General features: G+C 34.3%; 2 protein-coding genes and 1 pseudogene across 3 annotated transcripts; all 3 read right to left on the reverse strand.

Annotated features, from left to right (window-relative positions):
- Positions 1 to 3,620: 3,620 nt before the first annotated feature.
- On the reverse strand, positions 3,621 to 10,939 carry LOC118046658 (pentatricopeptide repeat-containing protein At1g30610, chloroplastic-like; annotated as a pseudogene).
- Positions 10,940 to 10,958: 19 nt separating this feature from the next.
- Positions 10,959 to 11,747, reverse strand: LOC118046659 (uncharacterized). Its single transcript, XM_035055631.2, has one exon. The coding sequence runs from the start codon at positions 11,745 to 11,747 to the stop codon at positions 10,959 to 10,961; it is 789 nt and encodes a 262-aa protein (XP_034911522.1).
- A 968-nt stretch (positions 11,748 to 12,715) lies between these two features.
- LOC118046643 (histone deacetylase 9) lies at positions 12,716 to 15,393 on the reverse strand. Of its 2 annotated transcripts, none has more exons than XM_073410506.1 (10): positions 15,133 to 15,393; positions 14,977 to 15,040; positions 14,542 to 14,634; positions 14,346 to 14,454; positions 14,136 to 14,185; positions 13,963 to 14,053; positions 13,473 to 13,543; positions 13,242 to 13,340; positions 13,016 to 13,045; positions 12,716 to 12,852 (listed from the first exon to the last, which is right to left on the reverse strand). In XM_073410506.1, exons 2-10 carry the CDS (start codon positions 15,034 to 15,036, stop codon positions 12,724 to 12,726), a joined length of 732 nt encoding a protein of 243 aa, XP_073266607.1. In that variant the 5' UTR covers positions 15,037 to 15,040; positions 15,133 to 15,393; the 3' UTR covers positions 12,716 to 12,723. The 2 variants fall into 2 exon arrangements, with proteins under 2 accessions (XP_073266607.1, XP_034911513.2); XM_035055622.2 differs by having other exon boundaries at positions 13,016 to 13,082; positions 15,133 to 15,392.
- Between the last annotated feature and the right edge of the window lie 292 nt (positions 15,394 to 15,685).

Here is a 15,685-nt window from a genome sequence, read left to right on the forward strand (position 1 = left end):
CATTATGTTAACCAAATAAATAACTTGTGATCAATGATAATATCAATAACCATAAATCATTATTTTTGGGAATATATAGACGGACACTATCAATGCCATTATTATTTAGCTTTACTATGTATCAAAATATACACATATCAATGATAAAATCAATAGCAATCCAGCATTATTCTAATATTATTCTTACAAAAAATTTAACTTATATTTATTGCATTGTCTATGCAGTATTATTTATTTTAAAATCATCAACTTTATATACAATTATGATTCTTTAAACAAACCATTAATCTTAAAAATTAAGTACTTTATATACATATGAATTTAATGATGATTTGTTAAAATTGAAAAATTATAACCATGAAGTCAATAATTTAAAATGTCATTAGACTTTTGCTTTCTAAAAAAAATTACCTAACATTTCTTGTTTAACCAATTTTAACTTAGCTAATTTCATTTAATAACAACCAACAAGATTATTACTGAGATTACTAACCAATCACTTTTTAGTAGCAAATACAATTAAAGCTAAAAACACTCTTTAGTTGACCCCAAGATTAAAAAAAAAAAGGCAAACTTGGCTCCCGTTTATATAAAATATAGATTATAAAATTATATATTGATAATATATTATCTAACTCCAATCATTTTGAATTTTAGCATTGTTTATCTTTCAATGCTAACACCATGTTAGCTATTTTAACTGTTGTAGAACCTCCAAGACGCGACATGGAATGGTTATTTGAAGCTTATGCAGACTAGTGTTTATCGGGCTAAATGGTGGATAAAATGTGTGACTTGCACAATTTCCTGTGGTATTATAAGAAAAGTGTGTTTGTCAGAAATGGATACTTAGAGTTGTTTTGGTATTATTGTAGCTGTTGTGATTGTAATTTGAAAAAAATTATATAAGAAAAGTGTATTATTTGCATTGTCTATGAATCAAAACTTTATATACAATTATGATTCTTAAAACAAACCATTAAATCTTAAAATTAAAATACTTTATATACATATGAATTTAATGATGATTTGTTAAAATTGAAAAATTATAATCATGAAGTCATAATTTAAAAATAATTTTTTTATTTTTTTAAAAATTATTTTTAATATCAGCACATCAAAATGATATGAAAACACTAAAAAATATCAATTTGAAGCAAATAAAAAAAAATAGTTTTTCAAATTTTTTTTAAAAACACTTTTGAAATGAAAAAAACAACAGAGTTTAAATATACTATTTGCCTTATATTTTTTAAAAAACAAAATAAATTATCGTCCAAAGAAAAAACAAGAATTGATTTTTTTTAACATTAAAATCATAAAAAAAATATATTAATTTAATATTTTTCAAGTAAAATAAACTCTTTTTTTTTTTTACTCTTCATTAATCATTTTATTTATTTTTTATCTCCTTTTCAAAGATAAAAAGAAGATAGCAAAGAGAGAAGGCATCTGTGTAGTAGTTTTTTATTTTTTTTTTTGTTGCTGCAAAATGACACGATGAGAATGGCTAAAAAGTCCTGAAGATTAGTAATAGTTTTATACTAGTATAATCTCAATCTTTGTAGAACCATTGGTAGCCACCAATGACTTATTCCATATCATACCCTTTTTCACGTCATCTTGGTTGTCTAAAATCTCCCTTTTCTCTCTGTTTTTTTTTTTTTTCATTTCGATAAATTAGGATAAAAACAACATATTTTTATGTTCGCTCTTAACAACTTCCCTTTTCTTTCATTACTATATTAAGGGTATAAGTATTACATTATTTGTTATGAATGACATTCTTGTTATATTATCATGGTCTATACAACAATAAATGACATACATCCATAGACACAACATCATATCAAATACTATCAAAATATCTCTTACCTATAAAAAATAAAACAAGATAATATTCATCCATGATTACATTGGGATCTCGATTCATCTACTTCAATTTGTAGGGTATATGGTGTTTTTTTTTTTTTTTTAAGTTGCAACTTCTCTACTACTTCAATTAACACCACCTTTTCACAATTACCACTATCAATAATCAAATTACATACACTGTCCTTGATGGTACAAGTTGAAAGAAAAAGACTAGTGTGTAGCCAATCTTGATTTGAATCACTTTTAAGAATAAGCAAACTCTTTTGGATAATTGAGATAGCACAATCATTATCTTAGAAAACCTCCTCACTACCATATTAATCATCATAAATAGGATCACTTCTCTTCTCATTATGCTATTTTACTTACAAATGTTTACACTTACGACTCTTTGGGTTATGGCACTTATAAATTCAATGTCTTAATTCATCATATCTAAAACACTAAAATTTAAAACCATATCTAGAACTTGAACTTTAACTTGTGATATATTTAGTTATCGATTCGGGCTAAATGAATGATGTTTTTTTTGTTAGCGCACACCTCCTTATTATTTTGGTCAAATCAAAAGCCACCTTTGTTAATTACCCTAATAACCTATTGTTTATCCATAATCAAAGCTCTCTTATAGGCTTACAAAACTATTTATAAAGAATGCAAACACAATACATCTTGCATGGACTATCATAATCTACTTTAAGTACCTAGCAATGAACTACTCTTTCTGAAAAATCATTCTTAGCCACCGGTTGGTAGAGTTTTCAATGTACTTAGCAATAGTTCTTCCATCCCAATGTATGGAGTCATTGGTAAAAAGTTTAAATGTATCCAAACGGAAAAAAGTGTTCCTTTATCTTTCTCTTTAATTGCTTCCACCAAGCATAAGTTTGCCCTTTTAATCTAATACCAATAAGCTTCACCCTTATCTGCTCTTAAACTTTTATGCACTAGAAAATCCTTTATACTTCATTCAACTAAACGATAAACTCTTCCACTTGTAAAGTTCCTACAAAATTAGAAAGTTTAATTTAAAAATCAAAATCTCCATGAAGTGCTGCCCAATTAAAAGGTTGCCTCCTCTAGATTAGCCAGGGTTCACAATTACTATCCTCTTATTCTTGTTGGGTGTTTTATTTCCATTGTCACGTAAGCTTTGTGATCTACCTTTGTATATCCTTAATTTTTAGCTCATGAAACCTTTTTCTCTAAAGAGGAAACTTCTTCATCCTCTCCTTGAACATGTTTTGTTTTATTATTTTTTCCAGCTATGGTTGTTTGCAGCATACAACAAGCAAACAATAATCAAAGATTGTTAGATTCTGATACCAACTAATATAAACAGAAATAATACAAAAAAATAGCAAAAACAAACATCACAATTCTACTAAAAAGGATTATCACACCAAAAACCAGAATTCAAAATTTTATTTCTTAATAATTTACTATGTCAAGTAGTTTTCTTTGTAAGAGATTTACAACTCCTTAAATAAACTAAAAAAACATCTAAACAAACTAAAAACCTTGAAAAAAAAAAAGGCCAATAAAATTCATAAATAAAATAAAAAATAAAATTATTAAACATAATATTTTAAAATAAATAGAAAAAATAGATAATAACTAAAAAAAATCAATTTTTCAAAAAGAAAAAATAATCTCCTCGGAAACTCTATTGTCCCTTTATTTATTCGACTAGCTAGTTTGGGCATGTAATCACAATACGAGGCTTCAAGACAGCTTGCTCAAACATTATTTATCATCATTACTAGGACATGCTGGTTTGCTAGTTGCATGAGTGCATTCCATTAAGATTTCAAGGATTTTCAAGATTTAACTGTACAAAAAATCTATGTTTGATTGAATCCAGGAACCTTTACACGAGGCCTATTATAATCACTACAGGATATTAATAGATTTTGCAATACAGGGTTTGGCGAGTTGCTTTGAGCAGCAAGCACACGCACCTCATGCATTAGCCGCATGAGGGTGTCCTTTCTGAACCACTGAGCATTTTCTTCGAATAAATTCAACCAGGCACTTTCGCAGAATGCTTGAGACTCTCCAGCAGAATTTGTGCTAATACATGCAAGAGCAGAATCGAAGTCTTTTTTTTCAAGCATCATGCAAAATCTTTCTTTGACAAGAGGCGGTGGAGGAATCCTATCTTCGTGCTCCAAGTGCTTCCAAGTTATTTCCAAAACTTCTCCCTGCAGTCACAATGGGAATTTGTAACTTCTCTTGAATTGAAGATTAGAAACAAAAAGAACACTATTGATGCTGTTTAATCGTTGCCACTACACACATACTACATGTATTTTTGTTTTTCTTAATATAGGCATGAACAATTCTTTTATACTAAATCTGAAGTCTTGAAAGGATAAAGTGAGAAATTTCAATTTCTGTTGACAGTTTATATCTAAAATTTGAAGAGGACAAGGACAAGAGAGTTAGATTTCCATAACTCTGAATTCTGGGATTTTACACTTCATAAAATTTTCAGAATTCAGAATTTTCAAACAGATGATTTACCTAGAAGCATTTTACGAAGATTGCGTCCAAAGTGTACTAAAAAGATAAGTTCTTATCATCCCTCCTAAGGAATTCAACAAGGCATCCATTTTATTCCTACAAGTGCGTTTGACTGTTCTCGTATAATAGCACCTTGAATCAGGCTATTCAGTCAGGACGTAGATGCAGTTTGGCAGCCTAGTGTTATTTTTATGGAGAAGCTACAAACATCCATTTCAATATTATGTTCACGTACAAGTGTAATTTCAAATAATCACAATAGATTTGAGAAGTACCTTTCCAGCTCTAGAAGCATCCAGTACCATTCGAAGATGACGGTTTGCATTGAAGTGGAACCCATGGCGCAACATCTTTTGATAAACATACTCAAAATCATCCCACCTGTTCTCTGCAATGCTTGCATCAAGCATGGTGTTGAAAGTATAGATATCTGGTATTACCCGAAACTTGTAATCAGATCTTCTGCTGATATGATTGCCATCGTCTAGCATCTTGTTGAAAAGCTCGTTTGCTTCTTCAAACAATCCATGTTCTAGATACGCCTTCAGCATTATGTTGCAAGTAACAAGATTTGGGGGGCAAAAGTTCCTCATTTGATTGAAGATGTACACAGCGTTTTGAATGTTTCCAGAGTCCAGACAAGCTTGGATTAAGCCAGTGTAAGTTACTACAAGCGGCTTATTAGCAACCTTGCATATTTTCTCAATCTGTGAAATGAAAGGAGGTTGTGATGGACTGTTTGTTCAAAGAAAAGCTAGTGGTAATAATAAGCACACAAATTGTAGGTGGTTGAAGTGACACTAAACCTGTTGCAATCTACTTGTTTATATCATGGAGTTTTACAAAAGCATCAATGAGTGTACAAAATATATAGCTTTAAAGCTTGCAAATTATTAAATGCCCAAAGGGCCCCAATTGTGCAGCCCAAGGCTTCTTCAGTCTCTCAATGAACAAAAGACACACTTGCAAAACATGCATATTCTTTGTGCATTCAACAGTAGTATAAACTGAAACCTTAACTGGGCAGGCAACAATTATCAATACACAGATTTCTGCTTTTTTCAGTGATATAGCTCCAATACACCATTCAATGCATGCGGATCGTTTAGCTACAATACAGTGTTCTTTATATTCAGTTTTAAATATACATGCACAACAGAAACATAGTAGATTAAGCATAAAAAGATTACCAGATCTAGTGCTTCTTGACACCTTCCAGATGTACAGAGACAGCGTGCAAGATCATAATAAAGAGCAGCTGAGCCCACAATTCCCCGTCTTTCCATGTCTTTAACAGCCAACACAGCCTCTTCTGTCTTACCCTCTCTCCAAAATGTATTGACGAGAACTGTATGTAACAAGAATTTGATTTCAAAATGAGGTTCTATAAAATCAAATGGAAGAAATGATAGACCAGTCAAGCACCTTTATATACTAAGGCATTTGGAATGGAAGACTTCTGAACTTTTTTGAAGAACTCATGAACCAAGTTGTACTTGCCACAAGCAAGCATGACCTGCTCAAGTACGAGGCAGAAAACCATTTTATCATTTCCTGGTTATTACAAAAACTAAGATGTATATTCAAGAACATGAGAATATCTAGCAAACTGTTACCAGTTCCATAAGTCCACTTTATAATACAACAAGGCTTTTCATAGGAAACATTTTTCATGATGGTATGCAGGTCAAAAGGACAGCTCATGCTCCTATGCTTTGACAATGATATTTAACACCAAAACCACCCTAAAAGATGCTAGATTGAGCAACTATCTTAAAGAGCCAAAAATGATGGAAATTATCACTTCATGATGCTATGAAATGGTACCCCCTCTTACTACTGAAAACTAACATTGGAATCCAACATTAACAGATATTAGAAACTACCACATGAACACATGAGAGTGAATCAAGAACAAAAAAACCTTAGAATTATCTTAATTGTGAAGTATCAAGGCACAGTCATTTGAATATGAACCATAAAATTGAATATGAGAAACGGAAAGCCCAACCAGAGAATTAATATTGTACAGCAAGTTCATATGACACCCTATTCAACCAAACTGATGTACCTAGGTTAGGTTACTAACTTCATACTGCAAAAATCAAAGTCTTTTTTCTGAATTAAACCTTTTATTTAGCACTGGGTAAAACCTGGGGTACGTTCAAACCTCTCAGCCATCATGCACCAAGCAACAGGTGAGATGAATCTCTGGACGACACCAAAGAGGTTGGTGGTAGGATTTGAACTAACAGTTCATGATGTACTTTTACTCAGAAAAAATAAGTCCATATGCTTAGATTAGAAGTCTAGTTCTATGAACAGCTCTATGAAAGTTGAAATATGGAATGATAATCATAGTAGCAAGTCAGCAAACATGACTAGCTGTTTATCAGAACAATGATAAACTCATACAACAAGGTATTGCTAAGAATCTAAGATACAGGTTCTGCTGATGTGAAAGATTGTTAAGAACCATGGATAGTAAAAACAGCTATTACCTCCATAACCAGTCCATACGTTGCAGTAGAAGGTTGCACATCCTTTTCCTTCATCTGCTGTAAGACCCAAAATGCACCTTCCCATTGTTTTCGCCGAACACAAGCATTTAGGACCTACATACAGAAGGAATGTCAAAATGCCGTGGATGATCATAGCTGGATTTATGCATTATGTAAATTGAAATGATTCACAGATAATTGATTGAATATGCCAAGGGAAATAGATAATGCATGATCAGCAAGTTATGGCACAAGTCCATACTTGGTGTTATACCCAATTAGTGGGAAGAGATGCAATTGATGAGATAGTCGAAATTCTTAGAATGATCTTAAGACTACGGAAAATATGCCCTCTCAAAACAATATACAGTAATGATTTTACTTTGCTGTTACAGGGACCACAAAGCACCCTTTCAGGTCATCTCAAATTTAACAAAGCATGCTTATTGTTTAATCTGTTGATAACAAGATCAGTTCATACCTAGAGAACATGCAAAAAAACTATAGATTTTTAGATAACAGAGATAAGTCAAAACTTAGCTTAATGGGTATCATTTGGAAAGGTTTAGATTCAATGAAAAGAAATTTCCATCCAAAAATTTCAGAGGGCTATTATGTCATCCAGCATAAGCATAAGGTGATGCAATATACTGGGTTTAGCAATTTCTTAAATATCCATAACATTAGCTTCTACCTTGATAACAGTTTTGAACTATCATGTATTTCAGGCTGACTTTGAGCACATGCATGCAGAGTTAATTACATTTGACATGCTTGGGACAACTAACAGTCATCAATATGGGTTTTGAAGGAAAAATTATAGTGCAGAGGTTACAGACAAATGTTTTCCAGATATAGACGGCTAGTTTACTGCCAAGTGTCACTAACCGCATTGTAGACAACAATATCAGGTTCCAACCCTAGGTCCCGCTTCCCAAGTGCCCCAGATTTGAACTTCTTGGGAGGAGATCGCATGCTATCTATGACATCAAAAAGTTCCTTCATATATCCTGCTTGTCTGAGAGTGACAGCTATAGAACGATAAGCTACTAGGTCAGGATACAAACACATTTCTTGCTGGAGAGAACAGGGGAAAAAAGAAGAAGAAGCAATGACACAAGTCTCTTTGCCTTTTATATTGTTCAATTAAATAACCTTGTATTAAATGAGAAAGGAGCAAGGCATCAGATGAAAATTCTTGAGCACTACCTGCATTGCATGAAATAAATTGAGTGCCTCCACAGGTCTCTTTGCCTTGCCAAGTACATGAAGTGCAGTTGTGTAAACATGACTGTATCAAGACATGATGACTTACCCAAATTACCAATCAAAATTTACAATTTTGTGAACTAATTCAAGAGAGGATAAAATTTTGGATTGAGTGATACAAGTCATGAAAACTATATTTAGAAACAGAACAAGCTTTTTTTCTGCAACGTTAAAAGGTAAAAGAGTATATGTTGCAAAAAAGCTACACTCCAAAGAACTAAAGTGGGCTTCTCTTTCCTTACAGGACAAAGATTCACCCTTCAGTATGATGATGTTCAATTTAATCAATTATGTAGAACAATCTAGATTTTGTCTGGGAAGAAATTCTGAGAGATTATCTTTGAAATTTACCAAGCATCAAGATAAATTCCATTGCTCCTTGAATTTCAGTACTCTGTACTCTAGAAAGGTATTGTCGTTCATGCATACAAACAGCAGTGCAAAGAAGATGAGAAGATGTTACCTTAGCCTGTGGGATTTATAGCGTTCTCGTATGTTAAGCCACTCGATCCAATTGCCCAATTTACCCAATATCTGGATAATCCTCAATACAGAATGATCTGTATATTTAACTCTAGCACTACGCATTGCCTTAGAGAACATCCACTCAGGCATATCAATATCAGCACCATTTAACCTGCCGAAATGAGCTACTTCAACTTGGCATGATAAATGAATCATCAAAGATACAAAGAATGAGACTGGTTCAAATGAAGCAATGAGCTACTTCAACTTGGCATGATAAATGAATCATCAAAGATACAAAGAATGAGACTGGTTCGAATGAAGCATAGAAAAGATAGATGTACATATTTAATGTAAGAGAACTTGTATGTTCACAAGGTTATTGACACAAGCACACATGCCCACATTGAAGAAAGAATAGACAACTATTAGAAATTAGAAAGTTAATTTGATCTGATGTAAAATTGGGAATAGACAATTATTAGGAATTAGAAAGTTAACTTATCTATGATGTAAAATTTTTACCTAAACTTAATATCTATGACTTGATTTTATACTGGTATATAAAAATTACATCTAAAAATACAAAGAAAGGATATGCTAAAAAATCCAAGACAAAGAAAACAAGATTTCAATTAGAAATTATCAGGAACAAATTTCATTCCTTGTAAAATTAAAAATTATTAGGAATTGCTAAAAATATTTAGAATATGAGCATTTTAAGCACATGGATTTAGTTAGGAATTCCACTGGAATGCAGGCTCTCGAGAATTACTTTCTAAAACAAAACATCATCCACACAAAAAGACATTCCCTTCATAATTTGTTTACTTTTATATGAACTGTCCTGTTTTCTGGAAAGAACAAACCAAGTAAGAAACCAACGGCCCCTTGCCCCCCAAGGCTAAGGCTGTCCCACAACAACAAAACTGCTTGGTGTGACTGTAATCTAAACATGGAGTGAGGAGAAGGGGCACATTAATCTCTGGAGCACTTGTTACAGTGGCAAATCAGAGTCCAATGAATTCAAAAATGTATCAGGTATCAGTACAAAAAGTTGGAAAAATAAACAGGGACGGAGACATTGTATTGGAAATGCTCCTTTTGACATGAATCAGATTGCTTTGCTCTGTTACATGAAGACTGGTACAATTACACAGCATAGATCAAAATACAAAATAGCTTAGCTACACAGAATTTGCACACACATGCCAATAAAATCTTGTTAGTTGTAATGAAAGGATAGTTAAAGTTCAGTTGAGCTTATGAAGAAAAAAAGAGAGAATATATAAGAGTATAGATTACACACCAGTTTCCTAGCTTCTGAATCTTCTCCTCTATTTTCCACATCGGAACTTTTGTCTTGCCAATAACATCATTAGATTGCTCAAAGCTTTTGAAGGCAGCCCTTTCCACTTCAAAATCCTCACCATAGCCTGATCACTTCTTCTTGACAATCCGTTTTTCTGCACATATCTCTTGTCAGTAATTTTATCAGCTTGACTACGATTCCTGACAATTCCACCATTCATTTTGTTGACTCCAGAACCAATGTTCTCTTTTTCAAAAGCTTTCCCCTTTATTCCGAACATATCCAGGGAATCTTTAGCATGAGCAAGATTTTCTTTTAAGCCAATAGTTCTATCAATGCTTTCAATATATTCTAATACCATAGGACTTCGTTGAGCAATTCGAGTCTTCATACTCTTGGTTTCATTGAAATCCTCCGAGTCTGAATTCATGCTGCTAGTATGATCCCTCAACGATCGTCCATCCCTCGTTGCCCCTCCCATTTTCCTTCTAAAATCAGCATGCACACCACTTACTTTTCCACCCACCTTATGATTGAACTCTCTAATTCTACCTCCTCTGTAATCAAGCTCAACATTAACTACATCTTCTTGACCAGAGCATCCATCACTATTGTCACCAAACTCATCACTTTCCATGACTCCAGACACCTTTTCTCGATTGTTAAACCTCCTCAAATCCACATTGCTTTCATGTCTGACTGATGAAGGGGCATCACTCTCCTCTAAATCACCCTTCAAATTATAACTCCTATAATTGAGGTCCTCCAAGTCTGAATTCGTGCTACTGGTTCTATTCCTCAACCATCGCTCATCACTTGTAGCTCCTCCCATTTTCTTTCTTGCATTAGCATGCACGTGACTTTCTTTGCCACCCAACTTATGATTGAACTTTCTACTTCTACCTCCTCTGTAATTAAGCTCTGCATTAACTACATCTTCTTGACCAGAGCATCCATCACCATTATCACCAAACTCATCACTTTCCATGACTCCAGACACTTTTTCTCGATTAATTAAACCTCCTCAAATTCACACTGCTTTCATGTCTTACCGGTGATGGGGCATCACTCTCCTCTAAATTACCCTTCAACTTATAACTCCTATAATTGAGGTCCTCCAAGTCTGAGTTCGAGCTCCTGGTCCCATTCCTCAACCATCGCTCATCACTTGTAGCTCCTCCCCTCTTCCTTCTTACATTAGCATGCGCATGACTTTCTTTGCCATCCACATTATAATTGAACTCTCTAATTCTTCCTCCTCTGTAATCAAGCTCTGCGTTAACTACATCTTCCTCACCACTGGACCCATTAGCATTCTCGCCAAACTCATCACTTTCCATGACTTTGGACACCTTCACTCGATCCTTAAACCCCCTCAATTTTACACTCCTTTCATCTCTTTCCAACAATGGCGCATCATTCCCCTCTAAATCATCCTTCAACTTATAACTATTTGACTTATGTACTTGATTCTTTTCTCTTCCAGTCTTAACAGACTCCATAGCCTTCAAATACTCACCAAAAGATGGTTTAAATTCTAACTCTTTCTCAATAACCCCACCACCACCAACCAACCGATTATCAGACTCGTCTTTTTGCAATGCCTTAACTCTTACACCAACAACTCTCATTGCTTTCCCACGCTTGCTCTTCAATGGAACACCAAAAAATGGAGGTCTCCAAGAATTCAAAGGCCCACATGAAGAATGTTGTTTCCAGCTACAATTACAGGTTAAGTTCCCATTTCTTTCAAAACCAGATAAACCGTTTTGCCCATTTGTCATAATTATCACCTCCATATTATCAATTCACACCACACAGTATCACAAGCCAAGCAAACCTCTATCTTGGAGTCACTAAAAAAGATTCCCTAGCTTTGCCTATGATTGAAAAATTACATTATCATAATAAAAAGTTGATCTTTTTCGATAATATACTGAAAATTGACCTTCAATAATCTGAATTTGTGAATAAAAACAAAATATAACCAAGAGAATTGGAAAAGAATCCAATGTAACTTACAAAAGCTCCCAGGAGAAAAGAAGCATGAGAAGAATGCTAAAATACTATGAAGTCGAGTTCTTTTTAAGGTTTGGTTTCACTCACTGTTTCAGTGCTTGTGGTCGAGACATAACATGATGACACCCTTTTACAAGGAACTTATCGTGGCACCAAACTCCAAACTAGCAGTTCTGCCTGTTTGCACAATAGAAGCCGATGTCTGTCATTTGGGCCTCTGGATTAATATAGAATGTTCATCTAAGGGCTACTCAATTTATTGGGCCCAAAGTGTAACCTTTCAAGTTCTCCTACTTGCACTTGTGAAACCCAAACAAAAAATCAAGACAAGACCCAGATTTTAAATTAGAAGAATCAACCCAATTGATCTTATTGTTTTTAGCCTAAAGAATAAAAAACAACATCGTTCGTTTAACTGATTGAAAATTGGAGTTTTGACTAGGTCAAAATCTAGGATTATTAAGTTTTTTTCATTTGATGGTAAAAGTATTCTCAAACTCCTGTACATCAACAGAAACTATAACTTTTTTTAAATGATGTTAAAAGTATATTCATCGCATGGACTTGGAGGAGTTTAATTGGAGTGTCTGAGGACAGAGTGCTCCATGTGTGCCCCAATTTATCCCAAGGAAATCACTGGTTTTTTACTTGGGCGAATGCACGGAGAAGTTTTACAAATGAGCAACAATTTACAATAATTCATAAGCACAGACAACAAGACCATCCATGTGGCTCAAGTTCATCTTCCCTTTCCTGTCAAAAGTTCATCCTCGCAAGGAAACAAAAAAGGCATGGCTCAAGTTCTTGAGCCATCCGCGTGGTCGTTATCATTGTCGCCTTCATAATATTCATCGTTGCGTTGGATTTGCTTGTCCTGGGTATGCTCTGAAATGAAAATTCATTATAAATTAGTAACAGGGAAAAACATCTAGATGAGAAAACAAAAAACTCAAAGGAGCAAAAAGTGCACTAGTGTAAGACACCACTGTGCTCCACCGTGTGTGCAGCCATCAGTGTGAGAGCACATAATTTTGAGTATTCAACTTACGATCCATGCGCTCATCAGGGTTTTGCTCATCTTCATCAAAATCAGGAATGTAGAAGTCTGGAGGTACCTGCAGATATGATTGTCATCGTCAACTAATTAATGACTTCCCATGCACAAATAGCTAGTTTAGTTTCCTTTAATCCTTTTGCAAAGCACTGCAGATTTGACTAATTGAATCTTTGATTGGTTAGCTTAGCTACTTAACAAATACTTGCATCTAACTCACCTCTTGCATCTGTACACTTGGAGCATGTTGGATGCAACGGAGATTTTCTAGTACTTGCATTTTGATTGTGCTAAGATAAGATTTGCTATTTAAGTTCTCCTGCTCACTCAAACAAAAAAGAAGAAATATTAGGAAGGCTGCAAGAATGCAGGATTGGCACTGACAATTTAAACTAGGTCAGACTTTAATAGCAAACCAGGAATCACAGGGAGTTTCAGTGCAGTTACATACCATGAGTCCACCAGGACTTTTCAATGAATAATCAGGGGCAAAATATTTAATATACTCATTTTCTGGAATCTCTGCAAGAAAATTGGATTGCAACAAAATCAGGTGCTAGAAAAGAGTAATCTGAGCTAATGAAATATGACGTATAGTGGGAGAAGTGTTAACGATTAAATATGACGTATAGTTTAACGATAAATGGCATGGAAAGGGTAGAAGATGAGGCCAACCATGATTAATGGCATGCATTAACCGAAAAATGCAAATTCGTATATAATATGACATTAAAAAATAAAAGAAAGCAAACTTTCATAACATGATATTATTAATGACATGCCACTTCCAAACCCCAGAAACACTACATAACCTAAGAACTCCACATCAACTCACCACAGAACATCATGTAGTTATGTTTACAATTTCTTCACAGAGGGTGATATGTGAGAATTCATCTTCCATGCTCAATTAGAAAAAGGAAGTGATTATATTAGCATACCATTGGGCAGTTCTGTGTCTAAGAGAACTCCTGTTTCAACGGTCCAACATCGAGCAACATTCTCTTTTGTGTATCCCCCACCTCCTGTAACCTGCAGGGGAGTAACTTCTCGTGAGCTTTGACATTTCATAAGAGCAGACTACTAATAGGGATTGGACCTAATAAGAACATACCAACAAGGGCAAGTTGAATTTCTTCACAAACCTAACACATTCTGCATGCCCTGCAACAAACATCACAATGCACACCATATTAATACATCACCAACTGGCTTAAGACCATTCATGCAGCACCAACAACAGAACAAGCAAATAACTGCTCCGTGTTAGGACAAATGCACAAGGGAAGAAAAAGAAATGTAACAATTACAATTAGATATGCACCATCAATGGAAAGATTGAAGCAGCCCAAGCGGTCCCCAGCCAACGAATTTGCTCCGCATTGAAGAACTATTGCACCTGGCTGATAAGTTTCTACAACCTTGGAAATGATCTGCATGACAGATAATCAAGCAAATTATTATACTTTGCTACATGTTTTTGTGTCTGTGTGTGTGGGCGGGTTGAAATCTGAACTTACTGTTTTAAATAGTCGAGTGAAGCTAGTGTCATCGATTCCATCTTTCAGTGGAACATTTATAGCATAAAATTTTCCTTCTCTTTCTCCTAGTTCCTTCAATAAGAACCATATCAGTATTTTATTCCAATTTCACTTGGTACAAGACTTGTCTGGAACAAGAATGATATATAGATAAAAGGTTCATAGAAACCAGGGAAAATATTAGGAGGCAGCAGAATATTTCTGAGGTTGTTGCATCCCTGTTTCACTAAATATCAGGGCAGACAAACTGAGTTTGAGGGGGAGAAATATAATGTTGCATCATTCAAAAAAAAAAAAAAAAGATTTAGAGCAACCAGCAACGCTTTGTATGAAAACAGAATAAGGTAACAAACACAAAAATACAATTGCTTGACATTAGGAATATAAAAGAATGAAAAAACATTAAATAATCACCTTAACATCACCAGTTCCAGGAAAGAACATATCTCCATACTTGTGAAAACTCACAGTCATCACCCTGTCAAATGATAAACAAAAATTTTGTATTTCTCATGGCTTTACCATTCCACTACCAGTCCAAATTCATAATAGAATATAAGCTTTCACTACCTGTCAGTGAAATAAAAGGCTTCTTCAACACCATCACCATGATGAACATCTATATCAACGTACAGAACACGAGCATGGTGTTTCAGAAGCTCCAAAATCCCCAAAACCAGGTCATTGATGTAACAAAAACCAGATGCCCCGCACTTTTTTGCATGATGTAATCCACCGGCCCAATTTATAGCAATGTCACACAGTTGATTGTTCAACCTATGTGCAGCATCTGTCAGAAAATGTCAGTCAGCATTTAAGGTTGAATGGTAAATAAAGCTAAATGGTCAAACCAAACAATGCTATGACAGCAGTCTTCTCTTGGTTCCACCAGCATAAATCTGACAAAATTCAAACAAGTTTTCGAAGACAGGGCAATCTTCTCCAAGGTTATCTGTGAAAAGAAGATCGGGTAATATAAACATGTAACTGAAAGTTGAAAGAAAATTTTAAACATCAATTTATCATACATTTCAGTAGTACAGCCATAAAAGACATAAAAATTTAACCAAATGCAAAGATACCACTAAAAGAAACAACAAATCACATAAACATGGAGAAACTC

The sequence above is a fragment of the Populus alba genome, chromosome 1, assembly GCF_005239225.2.
Source record: "Populus alba chromosome 1, ASM523922v2, whole genome shotgun sequence".
Classification (NCBI taxonomy): domain Eukaryota; kingdom Viridiplantae; phylum Streptophyta; class Magnoliopsida; order Malpighiales; family Salicaceae; genus Populus; species Populus alba.